The sequence below is a fragment of the Vulpes lagopus genome, chromosome 22 (genome assembly GCF_018345385.1).
Source record: "Vulpes lagopus strain Blue_001 chromosome 22, ASM1834538v1, whole genome shotgun sequence".
NCBI classification, from domain to species: Eukaryota; Metazoa; Chordata; class Mammalia; order Carnivora; family Canidae; genus Vulpes; species Vulpes lagopus.
Window position 1 is genome coordinate 1366789 of NC_054845.1, and position 19645 is coordinate 1386433.

The window sequence follows — 19645 nt, forward strand, 5'->3', positions numbered from 1 at the left end:
AGGTTCTTAGATAATGAAACCCTGCTACCATGATTTTGATTAAAGAAATTTTCTATTTCTTTAACTTTAAAAAAAAAAAAGTCAAATCTTAGTTCTTCTTTTAGACTGTGCTTTTGTAGGAATTTGAGAATACATTGGAAAACATACAGGGTGATGGAGACTGGCAGAAATCAGTTAGATCTTATCTGTAATCCTCAAGTCTTTGTTGCCCTTAGTTTTTATGAATGTTATTATAAAAAAACCACAAATTCACTCTGTGCTATAAAATAATTCTTCATTAGTGGAAGCTAACTTAAAGTAAATTTTTTGGTAGAAGAAATATTATCTGCCTATATTCTGTTAATTTTTTCCCAATATTTTGTATAGGTTGCAGATTATATTCCTCAGCTAGCCAAGTTCAGTCCTGATTTGTGGGGTGTGTCTGTGTGTACAGTAGATGGACAGAGGTGAGTTTATTTTAATTTCATGAAAACCAACTTGAAGCCTTAAATTTTGTGTAACAGTGACCATGAGGGAAAATGGAACATCTTCTGTGGTGGGAATTAGCCGTAACATAGGAATTCAAGAAAGAAAAGTTTAGATTTTAATTTAATTTTTAAAGACTCAAATGAAATGGTCTATACTAAATTTTATGAGGCATATCATCTCATTCACAGTTGTAGTCTTGTTGTTTGAGTATTTATTGTTCAAGTACCTGCAATTATAATTTCATTAGGAAAAGCAGACTTGTCAGAACATGAAATTTTTCACTAATGTATTGACCACTAATAAAATTGGTTTCCATTTTTCAGCTTAACATTAGTTACTCAGCCTCCCACTGCCTTTGTTGCTCATGCTCCTGATATAAGTGCCATGATTGTTAAGACAGTACAATATGATAATGCAGTATTTCTGTCTGTCATTTGCAAAGTGAAAAGTCATTTTCAAATTTGCAGGATCTCATAAATCCATGAAAGCAATCTTTGGGAAGTGCTTATACTATAGGCAGAGCTACTGACAAATGATGTCCTAGTAGCAGAATTATAAAAAGGATAATGATGTGAAGGCACTTCAAAGAGAATGATTTGGTTTTAAAATTAATGAATTACGTGAGGCCCTTGAAACATTGATGAAATTCTGGAATATTTTTTTTCAAGAATGACTCTTTATTCTGTGAGTCGGATATTAGGATTTATTATCATGTTATAATTTGGTTTTGTCAAGTCAGAAAAATTATGTCAAAAAAGAGAAATCCATTTTTTAAATTCATTTGAAGACTTAGCTCAGAATTATTTTTGTATTCCTTTTATGTTTTCTTACTAAGGTATTATCTCTTTTTAAATAAAATGTTACTTACATAAAATAAGGTATAAACTCCTAAATGTATACTGCTTGATGAATCCTATGTCAGTGATGTAATTTTATCCTAAATTTTGTTAAAACTACAAGTCATTTAGCCTTATAATTCTCAGTCTTCAATACCTTCCAAGTGATCTTTTTATTTTTACTAATCATCTTCTTCAAATAATACAATAAAAAGACATATGGCTTAGCCCATTCATTCTTAAGGTATCTTGAGGCTCAAAATTCATCTTATACTGGCAGAGGTAAAATTAATACCTGGGTCTCTTGTAGTTTGCTGTTCTCTTCATTGTGGCAGACTTCTGTTCTCTTCTGGGCCTGTAAAATGTACTAACCACTCCTCGTGTGTTGAATTAAATGTTGGGTGATATGAAAGGACATAAATACATGAGAAGACATGGCTTTGTTCTTATGAACCAAATTCTAATAGGGAGTGAGTCCTGTTTTTGTATTTGGAGGAAATGATAATGCAAGGCTTGCACATGATTTTTCTCTTAAACATTCTCTGTGTGTAGAGATGATTTCTTAGGTTACTTATCTAGAGAATTTTAGAAGTTGACTTTGGATTAGAACATACATATATTTTTTAATCCAAAGTTGATAAGGCAGGTACTTGACAGATTTTAAAATGATGGTCAAGTTGAAGTCAACAGTCTGAATTAGAAATTATTTATAAATATGATAGGAAGAACATATAGTTTCCTTATCTATACGTTTGTATTTATGTTTCATAACATACTTAGAAGTAAGGTTGCCCTCTGATGTTTCTTTGCCCTTTGATACCTCCTCTAACCCCATTTTGCCCGGGGTTATCAGTAGTACCCAGTTTCACTATGAATGAATGAATGAATATTTGGTCTGTATTGGGACATAGTCCAGGGTACTTGGGATGCCAGTGAATAAAACAAAGATCTCTGCCCCTGTGAAGCTTACATTATAATAGGGTCAGTAATTTTTTCCATTTTTAAACCTATTCTGTACTTCAGGTGCATTCCAATTTGGAGACATAAAGCTCTCTTTTTGTTCCATTGTTTAGATAACATGGTAATAATGGTGCCATTCATGCCAGCTCCAATACAGTTTATAAAACTGGGTGCTGTTTATTTTGAACAGGACTGGAATGTGGATAGATACGGTTCGTAGGATGAAGCATTTATAGACAAGGTCTCAGAGCACGGTCACTCTGAGAATGCTATTGAATCCAAACTGAGCTGTTTAAAAAGTAACTGGTGTAGCCATGGTTGAAGCTGAGTGAGAAAGTGGTGACTGACTGATTTCTAAAAGGTCCAGTTCATTTTATATGATTGAATACAGGTAGGCATAGGGAGAACTGTACCCCTCTTGCCCTCTGAGGAAAATTTTCATATTATTTATTTTCTAATTCTGAACCATGTTATTACCTGAGTACCTTTAAGCTTTTGCCCTTTTTGCAGTATTCTTAAAATTTATATTTATTCTTTGATAGCCAAGTAAACTTGTGGTCAAATTATGGGAAAACCTTTGTAAATTAGAATTAAAATGTAAAAATAACTCCAGTTATTCAAACATTTTTTTCTAGTTGATTTTAATTATTTTTTAAATCTACTTTTAAATAGGCATTCTATTGGAGATACCAAAGTTCCATTTTGTCTTCAGTCCTGTGTAAAACCTTTGAAATATGCCATTGCTGTTAATGATCTTGGAACAGAATATGTGCATCGATATGTTGGGAAAGAGCCAAGTGGATTAAGATTCAACAAACTCTTTTTAAATGAAGATGGTAAGAATTATGTAAAAGTTAAAAAAGAAATACCTGATTTTCCTATTTAAGTCTAAGAAGTTTTTAATTTTTTGAAGAAAAAAACACTCATACTTTTTAAATTTTCATTTCTCATGGAAATTCTGTGAAACCCATAAACATAGTTTGTTTAATCACCTACTTTAAAAATTTTTTTTTTTTTTTTTTTTTTTTTTTTTTTTGTGGGGCTTCTCATATTATTATTGGAAAGTGAGCTGGGGAGAAGATGGGACAAGGAGTAAGAGTTTCCTTTCACTTCATGACCACACAGAATATTCTGTGGTAAAATCTCTTAGTGTCTGGGATTTGCTATAAAATTGAATTATTTTTGAATTCAGGGATACTGAATTGTGAGTATAGCTAGGGAGTGCTGGGTGTGATTATTAACTATATGTTACTAATTATTGAGGCTGATGGCTACATGGGTGTTTGTATTCTATTCTACTTTTTGCATATTATATATATTTGAAAACTTCCATCATAAATTTTTATGGTGGCTATGGTTGAAATAATGAATGTTTTTGCTTTTTCTCTTTAATAACATTTAAAATTTGAAAAAAAAATCTTGCATTAAATGATTGGATAGCTAACAAGTATTACTACTTAACAGGAATACAAAAGCAAAAGGGGAAGACAACGGTAGTTAGTACTTTTGTTCTGATAGAGGTTTCATTTATTTATTTTAAAAAGATTTTATTCATTTATTTATTAGAACACGAGCAGGGAGGAGACAGGAGGACAGAGAGAAGCAGACCCCCCACACACACACTGGGCAGGGAGCCCAATGTGGGCTCAATTCCCACTGAGCCACCCAGGTGCCCTGATCTAGTAGAGGTTTTAAATCTAAACACCAACCTATACATTGATTTCTGTTCAGTCTTTATGACCCCTATGTTCCTCATTTTGTGATGAGTTAATAATTCAAAGAAAGTGCGGAAGTCTGTAGTTGCAGTAATGGTTGTGAGAAATACAAATATACGTTTTGTATTTTTTGTTAGTACTGGATAAAAAATGAAATATGCCTTACACTTATTGTTTTTTACAATGATGTTGTAAGAATGATATTTTCTTAAGGCACGTGGGTATGGCTCAGTCAGTTAAGTGTCCAGCTCTTGATTTTGGCTCAGATAATGATCTCAGGGTCCTGGAATTGAGCCCTACATGGGTCTCTGAGCTCAACAGGGAGTCTGCTTGAGATTCTCTGCCTCTCCTTTGCCCCTCCCCAATGTGCTCTCTTTTTTCTCTAAATTAAATGAATCAGCCTCTTAAAAAAAAAAAAAAGTATTTTCTTGTGCTTTTCTATTTGTTTTGAGAGCAATTATATTTTCTTACCTATTTTACCATAATCTTTCTGTCCTGATACTGCATTTGATTTTATGGAGATCACCCCTCTTGTTGTGATCTCTCTCTCTCAAGTAAAATCTTTTAAAAAATTGAGAAATTTTTAACATTGTTATTGGGACATAGTTCACGTCATATGATTCACCCATTTAGAGTATATAGTTCGTGGCTTTTAGTATATTCATAGAGTTGTGCAACCATCACCACAATCCACTTTGGAACACTTTTGTCACCCCAAAAAGATACCCTGTACCCATTAGCAATGAGTATCCATTTCTCTCCTACTTCTGGCAATTAGTGATCTAGTTTCTGTCTTTGTAGATTCCTGTTCTGGGGGGACCTGGGTGGCTCAGTCAGTTAAGTATCCAACTCTTAATTTTGGCTCAAGTCATATCTCAGGGTTCTGAGACCCAGCCCTGTGTGCTTAAGTTAAGATTCTTTCTGTCCCTCTGTTCTCCCCCCGCCCACCTCCTGGCTTATTCATGCATGCACTCTCTCTCTTAAAAATTATTTGGCTCTTCTGGGCATTTTATATAAATGAAATCATAGGATATTTGGTCTTTTATGACAGGCCTATTTTATTTTTAAAGTACTTGCTTGCAGTGGCATGCATCAGTACTTCACTTTTTATTTATTTATTCATAAGAGACACAGAGGTAGGCAGAGACCTAGGCAGAGGGAGAAGCAGGCTCCCTGCAGGAGCCACATGTGGGACTGGATTCCGGAACTCCAGGATCACGCCATGGGTCAAAGGCTTAACCGCTGAGCCCCCCAGGCATCCCAGTACTTCACTTTTTCAAAATTGCTGAATAACATTGCACTGTATGGGTAATCATACCACAGTAATAATACCACATGGTGTACAGCCGATAATCAGTTGGCAGGATGTTTGAGTTGTTTTTCTCCTTTTGACTATTATCTATAATGCTTCTGTGATCAATGGTGTGCAAGTTTCTGTGTGCACATATGTATTTATTTCTATTTCTATTGGTTATATACCTGGTAAATGAAATTGCTGGGTCACATGGAAACTTGAACGGTTGAAGAACTGTCAGGCTGTTTTCCAGAGGTCAGAGCTATTTAGTTATAGGTTCATCTTACAGAAGATACCTTGCTTAAAATTTAAGAAACTAATAATGTAGTAGTGACACAGTGAATTCTGCTGGATTTGTCAAATTAGATATGAACTTGTTCCCTTCAAAATAAGTCACTACCACAAACAAATAAATGAGGAATTTTGCTATCAGATAACTGTTTTCAGTGTCCTGAGAGGTTCATTTGGTGTTTGTGCCATGCCATGAATGATAATGCAATCAGTTGAGATTTGAAATTCTATTTAAGAATAGGATAGGAAAAAAGATATGATTTTGGATGAACTTAAATTCTAAGTAATTTTTAAAGTAAATACATCTTCATTGTCAGGGAGTATGGAAAGAATAGAGAATATAATTTAAATCCCCTGTAATATTTTTATCATAGGTGTATCCCTTTATAGTGTTCATATTTTCTTTTTCTACATGGGTAAATACATAAAAAAAGAAAGCACTTTAAAAAGCAAAAATGGTTTCATATTAGATGTGCTTATTTTCAAGGTTAATTTTTAATAGTAATATTTGAATGTTTAAGGGTGTGCCATATACATTTAAGCATTTCATATGTTTTAATTAATTCAAGCATTAGGATTCGCTCAAGTGTTGGTGCTATTTATTACTCCCAATATAGAGTGGGGAGATTGAAGCACAGGGAAATTCAGTTACTTTCCCAAGGTCAAATAGCTAGTAAATGTGATAGAGTTAGGAAATTTCAATGTAGTATTATACTACTATTCACTGTCTTTCAGTACATGAGTCTTTGTTTTCCTGTATAATTATTATAGAAGTATATTACTGGTTTGACAAGTAAATGACTTCAGTGCATTCTTCTACCCTCTCTTCCCCCCCAAAAATAACTGTAACAATATTTTACATAAGGAAAATAGATATATGTTCACGGGAAATACTTGTGCACCAAAGAAAGTGATATCAAGTATTTGAAATAATGCTATCATTTTTATATTTTGCAGATAAGCCACACAATCCTATGGTAAATGCTGGAGCAATTGTTGTGACTTCATTAATAAAGGTAAAATGTTGACAATACCTTTTAACCTAGTAAGTTTTTCAAAATGAGACATAAAGATGAATCTTGGAATATTTATGTAGAATTGTGAAAAGTTTTGGTGTTAAAAAAATTAATCTAATGGTATAAAGCTAAATTCCTACTTATTTAAAAATAAATGTAATTTCAAAGTCAAAATTAAAAACAGATGACTCATTCTAAGTGTTACTCAGTTACTCTTGACCTGAAGATCTGGCAAAAATTCAAAAAGAAGTCTCTGCTAACCGATAGGCACAGAGGTTATTCTTCCTAAAGTTTGGGTATTTTTTTCTTCCTTCTCCTTTTGGTTCTTTGAAAATGAACAGATGTAAACGCAAGTAAAAGCATTTTATTGTTAACTTTGTCATTAGCATATGTAGGAACAAATATTCTGGTACTTTGTCTTAAAACAAAGTACATTTACCCTTGAATATCTGAAGTCCTTTCTACTCTCAGGAACTACATTCATGATTTTCATTTGAGCTTGTTTCATTTGTTTTGCTTATTATCATAACTAAAATAAGTAAGACTTATTCCAATTATTAAGTTCTATTATTTTCCTTATGCTTTGTTTCACATTGTGTGTTTTGATTGTTTTAGTGTCTGGTTTTCCTTAATAATTGGAAACTCTAATGTTGTTTGGAACAAATATTTGAAAATGATTCAATTGTATGATACTATTTAGATTTTTAATTTCTAATTATAAATTCATTTGTTCAAATAAATTTCATTTGTGTTTAGAACATTTATATACTTTATTCAGTAAATCTGTGCCTACCTTTTCCAAGCATGAAAAAAACCTAACTACATACATTAGTGAGGATGGGATTCCCTGATTACAGAAAGGATGTTTGGATATAAATTACGCCCTTGGCCCAATTAATAAAGATTTAGCTAATTTGTATACTAGAAATTCTCTCTTTCATGAATTTAATATGTTCATGAGAAAAGGCTTTAAAATGGAAGACTACTACCATAAGAATTATATATGTTGTTATTTTAGGGCAAATACTTTGTCTGTTACATCTAGCTGTTCATGACTGTTATACTTCAGATAAAAGTTGTGAGTTTGAGGTGAAAGAATATTTGTTTATTGTAGAAAATTATGATACAGATCTGTGCTAGGCAGTCCTTCCTTCAGTCCTTGCCTTGTAGTGTGAGGTGGACACAAGTATAAATGGGTCCTTACAGTGAAATTTAGTAAACATTGCGATGAGAGAAAAGTCTCATTAATTACTGTTTAGATTCGAACAAGTAGTAAATTAGAGGTGAGGAAAATTATGATAATACAACCTATATATTAGTGCTTGATGACAAAACTACTAGAATGGTTCCAGACCTTTTTTGGGTCTTCCCAGAAAAATGTTCATGTATAGTGATTTTATATAAACTTTAAGGAGTTCACAGACCCTTTGAAGCTGATTCGTCATCTTATACTGGAGAAAGAGTAATGCAGCACACCAATACTATTTTCAGGAAAGGGTATTTATAGATGATTTAAAAAAGCCTTCCTTAACTGCATGCAATTAAACATCTTTTGTTTATATGGGTTTCATATACTCTGCTGAAATGCTGCATGTGAGAAATGCATGTCTGGTCATATCACACCATCACTTCATCCGTTTCACTTCCCATGTTCAGTCAGTAGCCATAAATGTCACATGGAGCCACATTAACATAAACATAGACAGTGAAAGAAATACGTATACACAACATAAGTGTGGTTCAGTGTTCAACAGTGCAAAAATTTAACTGAGTCATCTGGTATTTATAAATTTGATCAGTGATTTTATTTTTATTTTTTTATTTTTTATTTTTTTTTAGTGATTTTAAATAATAAACATTTTTAATTTACTGGCACAGTTGAAAAATGAGGCTTTGGGATATAGTTTATTTTTAAGGTCACTTTCTTGGAATTTTTGTTTTGTTTTTAGAAGTGTTTCACAAGTTTCTTTTTCTTAAATGACGTTCATCCTAAGTGTTGGAGGGGTAAGCTTCATCTCCCTCTGTAAAACTGACTGCCCTAGAACATAATACTTTCTTTAGGCTGTTTTTAAAAAATTCAGAACTCCTCTAAAAATTTGTATGTGATCTGTGCAAGTTGTATGATCACGTATTTATGAATTGGTAATCGAAATTGAGGTAACAAAACCGTAGCAAGAAGGGTCTTCAAGTCCAGCCTTCTTAACTTTATACAGATGCAGTGAGAAACTGAGCCTTAGACAGGAACTGACAGCAAGTAGAGCCAGGCTTGAGCTAAATCTGATTTGTTTGCTCTTCATTAGAATCCGCTGTGCATATTTAATGTAGGTGTTTGCTGTTTCTCTAGATTTTTTTTTAATTTTTTTTTTTTTTTTTTTTTTTTTTATTTATGATAGTCACACAGAGAGAGAGGCAGAGACACAGGCAGAGGGAGAAGCAGGCTCCATGCACCGGGAGCCCGATGTGGGACTTGATCCCGGGTCTCCAGGATCGCGCCCTGGGCCAAAGGCAGGCGCCAAACTGCTGCGCCACCCAGGGATCCCCTGCTGTTTCTCTAGATGACATCTTTGTCTTACCCAGCATGGTTATATTGTCCAAAAAGCAGAAATTTTATTTTCTTAATGTTAACTTGTACGAAAGATAATTCATTGGCTTAAAAGTCACATCTGATTTTTAGTGGGTGTAATATGGCATTCTTTGGACATTAGTCAGTCCCTACTATCCGTAAGGAACTAACCCTTTTCTCAAGGAGCTTGCATTTGAGTACACAAAGCGTGGATATATTTTATCATGGCTAATAACTAGATGTGAATTTTGTTTAGCTCTTTGAGTTAATGACCTTTAAGGCTATTTTTTCTTTCAAACTTCAGCTTTATTTAATGCTATCAAAACATTCTCTTCATGTTATTAGTTTTGGGAGACCATCCCCCCCAAAAAATTAAATAGAGTCTTTAGTAAGACTCTTTATTTCTTAATTTTGTAGTATTGATATTTTTTCCTTGTAGGATTGGAGGTGATCCTCAGGAAATGGGGGAAGAGGCAGAGCAAATGTTCAAAAGGATTAGCAGATTGTGGAAAAAAGGAGGATTTGGACAGAAGGAACCTGTTGCATAAATTCTTAACTACTAAACTTGTAGGAAAACTCCAAAATTTAAAATTTTAAACAAAGCTTATATAGGTAAATACCTTCAAAAAAACCAAATGTCATTTTGTACTTAAAATGCACATAATTTTAAAACTATAAACTATCCTTTCTTTTTCTTTGTGGTAACTATTAAGTTTAAAGGAATACTTTTTGATGCAGTCTGTTTTATATGATGATATGGTTGCTTGATTTAAAGGGAAGAGTAAAAAATTTGAAAGCACAGTTAACCCTGGATGAAATAGTATACATATATAATTTTTTTCTTCGCAGTGGTAAAGCTTTACCTAGTTTTAGTTTAAAAGTTAAGATTTCCAGATGACTTCAGGATTAGGGTGGGAAAATAACATATTACAAGATAATTGCTATACTTCTGCCTTTTTATTTTAAAGATAAAGAATAAATTTCATTGTCTTCTCTGCTTCTGTCTCTCTCTATTCTAGTGGTAGTTTCCAGTTTGTCTTTTGAAGAAGCTCAATTTTATTTTTACATCAGAACTATTTTTAAATTTTAAAAAATCAGACTTTCTCTTTTTAAAAGACAGTTTAATCTTACTCCATGAAAATAAGATGAGTTTAGTTTGTATGTATGTATGTAATGCTCAGTTTGGTTATGTTAGCAGTAACCTGTTGGATGCACTTACGCCACACTTTTAAGTTGTTTGTGGCTCTGGGGAGAACTGGCTGATGCCTTTCGACTTAGTGATTTTATTGTTACTGTTTTATTTACTCCATGTTTATGTCAGTTGAATTGTTTGAGTTTTTTTTAATGAAAGGCAGATAATTCATTGCCAACAGAATTCACTTTTCCCTTTATATTTAGGATTAATCTATAAAATACTACATTTAGAACCTTATTTTTTACCTGTAATATCTATTTTAAGTTTTCCAAGTATTTTTTAGCTTTAAGGCATTTTCTGTGGCAAGATTAAACTAAGAGTAATTCTATAAAATCATTTTTGGTTACTACTTCTTGCCTCTTTGTTAGCCTCTTTCCTGTGTGATCTCTAATTTTCAGTTGGCTTTTACACTCCCTACTTTATGAATGGAATCAAGTGATTTCTTTACAAAGTAAATGATTAATGCACTGACTTCAAATGAATCATTTTTTATTTTATTAGATGTTCCTGTTGACTGTAATATTTTCACCAATGTTCTAATGTAAAATACAGAATTCAGTTTAGGAGTATGTTGTAAAAAGCTATAAAAACACTCCAGTATATTTATATTAATTCTTTGAACAGCCAATGTTCACAAGTCTCTCCTTTTTTATCACTTTTTCTTTCATAAAGTTTTCTTCAGTGAAATGGAAATTCTTAACTTGGTGTAGGTATGTTTACGGAGAAATTAATTTATATGATTTTCCAGTCTCCGGATCTAATTACTACCCTTTTCAAACAAAATGTGCTTTGCTTTTTAAAAGTCATTTGATCTCCAGGATCCTGTAAGTCTTCTCTAACATATGAAAATCCTTTTAGAAATGTCCTTTATCTCTACTCCTCCAATTTAAATGTATATATAATCAGTCATTCCTTACAATCACAGTGCAGCTCATTCTGCCCATTGGTCCTTGCTCTAATACACACTTTTTCATACAAAAAATAAAAATCATTTAGAATAAAAATAAAAATAAATAAAAATCTTTTGGCAAATGGATTTGATAAATCATTTGGTAAATATATTTGCTCCAATTTATTTTTTTAAGCTTTCCTACTGTACTTACTATTTATCACTATAACTTTTTCTAAGATTAAAATAGCATATCTTTTTTTTAAAAAAAATATTTATTTATTCATGAGAGACAGAGAGAGAGGCAGGCAGAGACACAGGCAGAGGGAGAATCAGGCTTCAGGCAGGGAGCCCAACATGAGACTTGATCCTGGGACTCCAGGATCACACCTTGGGCTGAAGGCGGCACTAAACCACTGAGCCACCCAGGCTGCCCCTAAAATAACATATCTAATAATGGTTGTACAGTGATTTAAAACTGGGATAAATGTATCCCTGGTTATGGGAATTTTTTTCCAAGAGATAAAGGGGCATTTGATAGTTTTAAGACTGTCATTTCCAAATCTCAGTTTCCATGTGTCTTTTTTAAAGTTAGTCTACCATTGGTCCAAATTTCCTCCCATTTTTCATAAAAAGGCATACTTCTCATATGTCCCAAATTTTACTATGGTGCACTACTTCAGGCTGTAAAAACCTCTGGGGCAACAATAGAAGAGAACATTTTTGAATTAGAGTCAGTGGTATTGAGGATATGAATCATAATGAGGGGAAAAAGCTCTCTGATACTAGGTTGTTTTAGGTCTTTGGTTTCAAGAAAATGGATGGAGGATCTAATCAAGTTGTTAGAGCAATATAATTTCTAAGGATGGATTACTGTGTGACTTTTATATGTAATATGGTAGATATGTAAAGAACTGAGTGGTATTGCTATAACAAAACCCTTTCTATTTCTATCCAATTCTGTTTCAACAAGATTTCTCAACTCACACATCTGTCAAAATTTTAAATAGATTTTTTCCTTACTCTAGCAGTAGAAAATATTTACTTATATGTGAACTAATTAAAAATCAATTACTATGTCAAAGAGAAAAATATATTCTAAAGTAACCATTGTAAATTAACACGAGGCATTAACATTTTTTAACTTTTTATGAAATATTTCAAACATACAAAATACACATGATAGTGGAACTAGCCCCCATTTACCTGGCTTCTGATTTTCATAACCTCTCTTCCTCTACCCCTCTGTACCCTACTATTAGATAATGATAATGGATATTTTTTTACAGTTTATATTTTTGCTTATGGGGGGTTTACTCTAGTTAATTTTGTAATGTGTGCTTTTTTTCCTAATGTTATGCAAATAAACTTTTTACAGTTATTTTTTTAGGAATTATAATAACTTGACATTTTGTAATGATTATTAGAGCCCACATATCCCTGAGGTACACAGAATCTTCCCAAGAGATATGGGGGCAAATATATTTTATTGACTTGAGTTAAATACTATTTTTAGAGTAGATAGTAAGAACAAACGTTAATCAAGTGCTTTCACATTTAAATTTTGGGGCGAGACCTTCTTGGGTCAAGAAAAATCAGTTAAACACTTTATTTTGCTCGTTTATATAATCTGCCTAAGACATTTCAAGTAGCTTATCCAAAATGTTATATAATGATTGACATTAGTAAATATCAATTGTTTTTAAAGACAGCATAGAAGCAAAATTTAATTGTGCTTTAATGTAGAAAGTTACAAAGTAGACCAAGCATGTGACCATAGCCTGGAGTTGAAACAGTTTTTTTTTTTTTTTTCTTTTTATTAACCATGACAGCTAAATAAAGAAAATTTGTATTTGTTCTGTAGGGCACAGTTTAGGTCAGAGAATGAAAGTTCAGTATAACTTGTTTATTTTACATTGATTAATTGTATAATGGTAATTATCCATGTAACATCCCAATACAAATGCTGAGATCCTTTTCCAAAAGAGTTGCTGCTGCTTCTTTTTTTTTTTTTTTTCTTTTTCAAAGGTTAAAAAGGTTTTTGTGGTTTAAATGTTGTTACATATTTTACAGCATTAGGATCTATGGAATATTTTGACAACTGCAACAGTTCAATGAAGTTGGTAATTTCTTCCTTTTAATTATTTTTCATTGAACAGCTTTGGAGTTACATTTCTACATTTTGAATTCTGGTGTATTATAAGGAAAGAAAACTTTAAATATGTCAAAGGGTACTTTAGAGAAAATACATAGATAGTGATTACAATATGGCGGTAGCTAAATTATTCTTACCTTGTTTAAGCTTTGCTAATGCCTAATTTTGATGATACAGTCTGTTCTTTTCAGCTACTGATTGTATATGTGATTGACATCCTTTCTTAAATAAGTTGATTTTTAAGGTTTCACAGATCAGTCACATTCCAGTCCATTTGTAAAGTGGATGAACCTGGCTTTATTCAGTTATATAAGTCTCTGGTACAGTTTTCCCCCTCATAATAAAATTTTAAAATGTAATGTTTTGGAATTTTTGAGAGCTAAGAAATTTGTTTTTAAATTTTTAGTTGTCAAATTTTATTTTAAGCCTGTTTTAAAAATTAGAGATGTATTGTTTCTATTGGGTGCACATCACCAATTAATACGTTTGATTTCAGATCTACATCTTACTGCTTTGTAAACTTCGCCGAGGTAAAATGAAACCATTTGGCTACTTGAACTGATCTACGTTACATAGGTTTTTCCTATTGACATTTGCAGTAGCTAACATGTCAGAAATAGAAGTGATGAAACAATACATCTTCCATGCTTTGAATTGGCATAATGCTAAATTCATATGTAGCTAATTTTTTAGAGACTGCGGAATATATATTTTTTTAGTTCAAGTATTGTTAAAACAAATGAGATATTAAAGGTAGAGCTTTCTTTACAATAGCAAAATGTATTCAGAATGTTTGCATATACTAAAATTATAAAAGATTAGTTTTGCAACATAACTCATTCTTCTAACTCTAATGCTGGTTTAAGGTTATTTTAAAAATATGAGTAGATTGTTCTTAATTGAAAACCATAATTTATAAATACTCAATTCTTTTCTAAGGGTGAAACTTTATTTTAAGTTTTTTTTTAAATATGAAATTAAATGACATGTTCTAGAATATTTTATGTTGTCATGAAAGATAAGGGAATTTGGGGTATCTAAAATTTTTTAACTTTGGGTTGGGTAAAGATACTTAAAATAAAGCATTCCCTTCCATTATCAACATATTGGTGTTAATAAAAGAACATGTAAAAAGTTTATGTAAATATTAAATTATTTTAGAAGTATTTCCTAGTCTTAAAAGTACTAATGCACAGTATATTAATTATAATGATAGCACTTTGAAATTTTGATATTATATTCACTTAAAACTTAACTGTGGGGTGATATCTATATTAATATATTTGTCTCATTTCTTTGCAGCAAGGAGTGAATAATGCTGAAAAATTTGACTATGTAAGTGCAATGTGGAATTGTTTTCAAGCTGTATTTATATTCCTTATTTATTTGTTTTTTGACTAATACTTTCTAATTTTGGTTTATAGGTGATGCAGTTTTTGAATAAGATGGCTGGCAATGAATATGTTGGATTCAGTAATGCAACGTGAGTCTGATTTGTGACAAACAGTTTTTATAAATAGGCCAAGCCTCTTTAACAAAAATATGTGGATTATAGAATTCTATTTTAAATACTGTTTTGTCCCTCCTCTCTCCTTCCCTTTTCCCCTCCCTCTATATTATAATACACAGTATACTTAGAATTCATCTGTTTTCCTTTGTTGGTCCTAGAGCTTACTTCAGTGAATAAATACTTAAAATTTGGTCATTAGAGGGAAATTAATTCTAAATTACCTGAGGGAGAACCCTTAAATGCTTTTCAGTAGTTTGGATAAACTTCTTGTGAGTAATTATAGAATTAGAAGGGACCCCAACTTTACATTAAATTAGTGATATTTAGTTTTCTCTTTGTACTACATGTCTTACTTCTCTCTTTTTTTAAAGATTTTATTTATTTATTTTGAGAAGGACCGAGCCAATGTGCCTGAGTTGGGGGAGGGGAATGCAGATAGAGAAGGACAAGCTGACTCCAAGCTGAGTTGTGGAGCCTGAAACCCGGCTCCATCCCTAGACCCTGAGATCATGACCTGGCTGAAACCAAGAAAGCAGAGACTTAACTGACTGAGCTACCCAGGCACCCCTATCTTACCTGTCCTTGGCTAATGACTTTCACCCCAATTTTTTTTTTTTTTTGAAGATTTTATATATTCATGATAGTCACACAGAGAGAGACAGAGAGGCAGAGACACAGGCAGAGGGAGAAGCAGGCTCCATGCAGGGAGCCCGACAGCCCGACGTGGGATTCGATCCCGGGTCTCCAAGGATCCCGCCCCGGGCCAAAGGCAGGCGCCAAACCGCTGCGCCACCCAGGGATCCCTCACCCCAATTTTTTATTTTGAAGTTTGCCAGTCTACAGAAAAGTTGAAAGAATAAGCAATGAATATTTGGATATCTTTCACCCATATTTTCTGCTTAATATTTTGTCTTATCTGCTTTTCTTTAAACTCTTTAAATAGAGGCATTTAAAAATGTGCATCTCTCTGTATATGTACATATATGTAAATATACATGTAAGTGATAGATTTTTTTTCCTGAACTAATAGAAATAGTTATAGATACCATAATATTTCACTCTTAAATAACTCAACATGTGTATTCTAGGAATAAGGATATTCTACAGAACCACAATACTGTCAACATACTGAAGATCATTGACATTAATTTAAAAGTACCATTAATATGTAAATGTCCTCAATTGTCCCCTAATTGCCTATTCTGGCCTTTTTTCCCCAGGAATTAATCAAAGCTCATGCAATACATTTATGTCTTTTTTGCTTTATTAAAATAGAAGAGTTCCCCTGCCCTACACCCTTGCTTTATAAAATTTTATTAAATGGCTTTCTTTCAGGAGTGCCAATCACTTGTCTTACAAAGCAGGAATTAACTCACTTTCTGTGAAGGACCAGAGAGTAAATCTATTAGACTTGTGGGCTATATAGACTCTGTGTTGCAGCTACTCGTTCTACTGTTTTAGTAGGAAAGCAGCCAGAGACCATATGAGATGGTGTTCCAAAAAACTATTTATAAAAATAGGCAGCATCTGCCCCATGGGCTATAGTGGATATTCATTCCCCATGTTGAGTAGGTCTGGTTGTTTCCTATGGTTAAAAGTTGAAACAGTTTTGGCATGAATACTAACCGGGTAATACTTTGTACTACTTCAGGAGGGGAAAAGTTTCAAGTTTGTCTCCAACTTTTATTCATCAGCTTAAGTATCTTTTCTAGGAAGTTTTTCATGAATCTCATCTCACCTCTCTTATGTGCTCTCATATTGCCATATTTAATTGTGCTTAATCTATGTCTCTCTGCCTTATCACCACTATTAGATTCTGATCTTCTTTATACCTGGATAGTATATGTTCCAGTTCACACTTGTATTTCTGTTATTTGGCAGATAATAGACACTTGATATGGTGTTTGATGAACAGAGCTATATGCTAGGTGCTGTGATAATTGCTGAGTAGTTAGTACATTATGTTGATTTTTTTTTTTTAAAGGTATGGCAATTTGACAAGTTTATTTTCAAGAGCTTTTCCACATCCAGCATTGTTTTTCTAACCAGAGAAATCTTAAAATGCGTAGTTAGGGGGGACTGCCACCTCCCACTCCATGATCAGCCATATAGAGTGTCATGCTCAGCTCTTTTGTCAGCAGCCATCTAGACCCTTGTAGGTTGATTTCTTAAATGTACTGCCAATGAATTAAATTAAAACTTACTCTCTTTCTTCTCAAACTCCTCTTTGTTCCAGGTTCCCATCAGTTGGTATCACGATCCTTTCAGTAGACTGCATTAAAAATCTAGACTTTTGTACCAGACTTCATTCACCCTGTTTCTCCTCTTTCCCATCAGGTTTGAAGACTTGCCAAACTATTCTCGTGTTTGATCATACATCTCCTTCCATTCCTATCATCACTACCTAAGTTTAGGCTTTTGGTGGCTCTTTACTACTCCAGTCTCCTAATAACATCATTCATCCTTTCTTTTTTTTCCTTTCCCAAATGATGTCATAGTTCTCCTTCTAAAATGCAGTTCTGACAAGATAATTTGATTGAAAGCCCTTAAGCTTTCATTTTGTTGGCAATCAGGAGCCATTTTTAGCATCTATTAGTCTTGATAATGTCCTAGTCCCCTTTGCTAGTTTGATGTTTCTCCACTCTTCTCTATGAACCCTATTTCCCAGATACGTCAGAATATGTGTCATTTTATTCAGTGAAGTCCTGCCTTTTATACTTGTAACTTTGTTTATGCTGCATGGAATTTGCCACTACCTAGGCTTACCCCTGAGATCTGTTAATCCAACAAATAGCTAAAGGCCCATTTCATGTATCCCTCTCTCAGTGAAATTTCCATGGATTCCCTCAGTTGGAATTAATTATTGTACTTTCGGAGGATCCAGAAGATGTTGCAACTTTCTAGTATATTGTTTAATAGTGGAATATTTAATAATTTTTAAATTAGCTTCTTTATTCACAAAATGTGAAGACTTCAAAGAGCCTTAGCTCATTTAAGTCCTTTTACAGCTGAGGAAGTTAAGACTGAAAGAATTGTCACTTAAATGACTTCCCCAAGACACATAGCCTATTGACAGAACTGGGACTGGAACCCAGAAGTCTTGACTCTTAGATCAGTGTTCTTTATACTGTACTTTGCTATACAAATTAAACTACGGTATAGTCATACTCTTACAGAAAATAAATAAATAAAGCTATTTTCTTTTCCTCCTAGGTTTCAGTCTGAAAGAGAAAGTGGAGATAGAAATTTTGCAATAGGATATTACCTGAAAGAAAAAAAGGTTTTTGAATTTTGTTTCTATTTTAACTTATTTTATTAAATAAAACATAAAGATGTATGTTAAGAACTCAACAATAGCTTTTAAGCAACTTACTACTATTTAAGGTGCAGAAGTTTTTACAAGACACTCTTGAGTTAATGGTATCAAAATGTTAATATTAAATTGATTTGCTATCTGGCAGTATTCAAGTATTTGACTAGTTATATTAATGCAAGTTTTGCTTAAGGATTAGCCCATTTTTCCAAAAGTGTAATGCCAGACTTGCTGATTATATTTACTTTTTAAATTTTAAGAGGGTAGTCCAGTAATTTAGTTTATAAATTATGAATCAGCATGTCATTGTTAAACTAGTATCTAGAAATCTGTATGTGATATAGTTTTACTTTATCATTCTTCATATTTCACATTTACACTCTTTTATAGATTATGTGCTGTTTTGTTCTCAAGATGAAATATTTGTGTACATTTTAAATTTAATCTTTATGTATGTTTTATGTGCGTATATTCTTATTTTTAATTGTCTTTGTTTTTCCAGTGTTTTCCAGAAGGCACAGACATGGTTGGTATATTAGACTTCTATTTCCAGGTAACTTACTTTAACTCTTTGTTTTTTTTTTTTTTTTTTTTTTTTATACTTTAACTCTTTGAATTAGAAGTGAGTCTGTGACATTTTGCAGAATATAGGTGTCTGAAATCATGGCTCCAGCTTAAGATAAAATACATTTATCATTGACATTCAAAAAGAAAAGCCTTCATGAAAGATAATTTCATGTCTTTTTCTCCTAAAATATATTATGCCTCAAGATATAGGGAGTTTTTTTCTATACAAACATTATATTAAAACAACAACAACAAACATTATATTTAAGAAGTGTCAAAAATGATGTGTAACTCCAGAAATTGGCTTATCCTTATTATGACTAAGTTGATTTCTTAACTTTTCAATATTGTTTGGAGGATTTGTTTTTTTTATCAGAGGGTTCATAGCATCTTAAAGTAGTTTTTCTTTCAGTTAATTCATTTTTGCAGTATCACATGATGGGTTTTTTCTAAGTTAAAGTAGCTCTCTACATTCAGGAAGGAGGTGGGCCACTCCCATAGATTGCTGTGGTTATAGAACTCACTTATGTTTTGTGGGTTTTTTTAAGATTTTAATTTATTTGAGAGAGAGACAGAGCATGATGGGGATGGAAGAGCAGAGAGAGAGAGGGAGAAGTAGGCTCCCCACTGAGCAGGGAGCCCAATGTGGGGCCTCCATCTCAGGATGGATCATGACCTGAGCTGAAGACAGAAGCTTAACCAACGGAGTCACCTGAGTGCTCCAGAACTCAGTTTTATTTTTATTTTTTATTTTTTTTATTTTTTTTTATTTTTATTTTTTTAATTTTTTTTTTTTTTTTTTTTTTCAGAACTCAGTTTTAAATAGCTTCCCTGGACATCCCTCTTTTCTCCTTGTGTTTTCAGTTCAGTTCA

General features: G+C 32.7%; 1 protein-coding gene across 3 annotated transcripts in view; it reads left to right on the forward strand.

Moving 5' to 3' along the window:
* GLS (glutaminase) overlaps window positions 1–19645 on the forward strand; it is a 75517-nt gene that overhangs the window by 18226 nt on the left and 37646 nt on the right. For all 3 annotated transcript variants that reach the window (XM_041737352.1, XM_041737353.1, XM_041737354.1), the window contains exons 5-11: window positions 367–446; window positions 2937–3100; window positions 6522–6580; window positions 14685–14717; window positions 14807–14865; window positions 18106–18172; window positions 18708–18758. In XM_041737352.1, the coding sequence (XP_041593286.1) occupies window positions 367–446; window positions 2937–3100; window positions 6522–6580; window positions 14685–14717; window positions 14807–14865; window positions 18106–18172; window positions 18708–18758 (513 nt within the window). The remainder of the gene's footprint in view (window positions 1–366; window positions 447–2936; window positions 3101–6521; window positions 6581–14684; window positions 14718–14806; window positions 14866–18105; window positions 18173–18707; window positions 18759–19645) is intronic.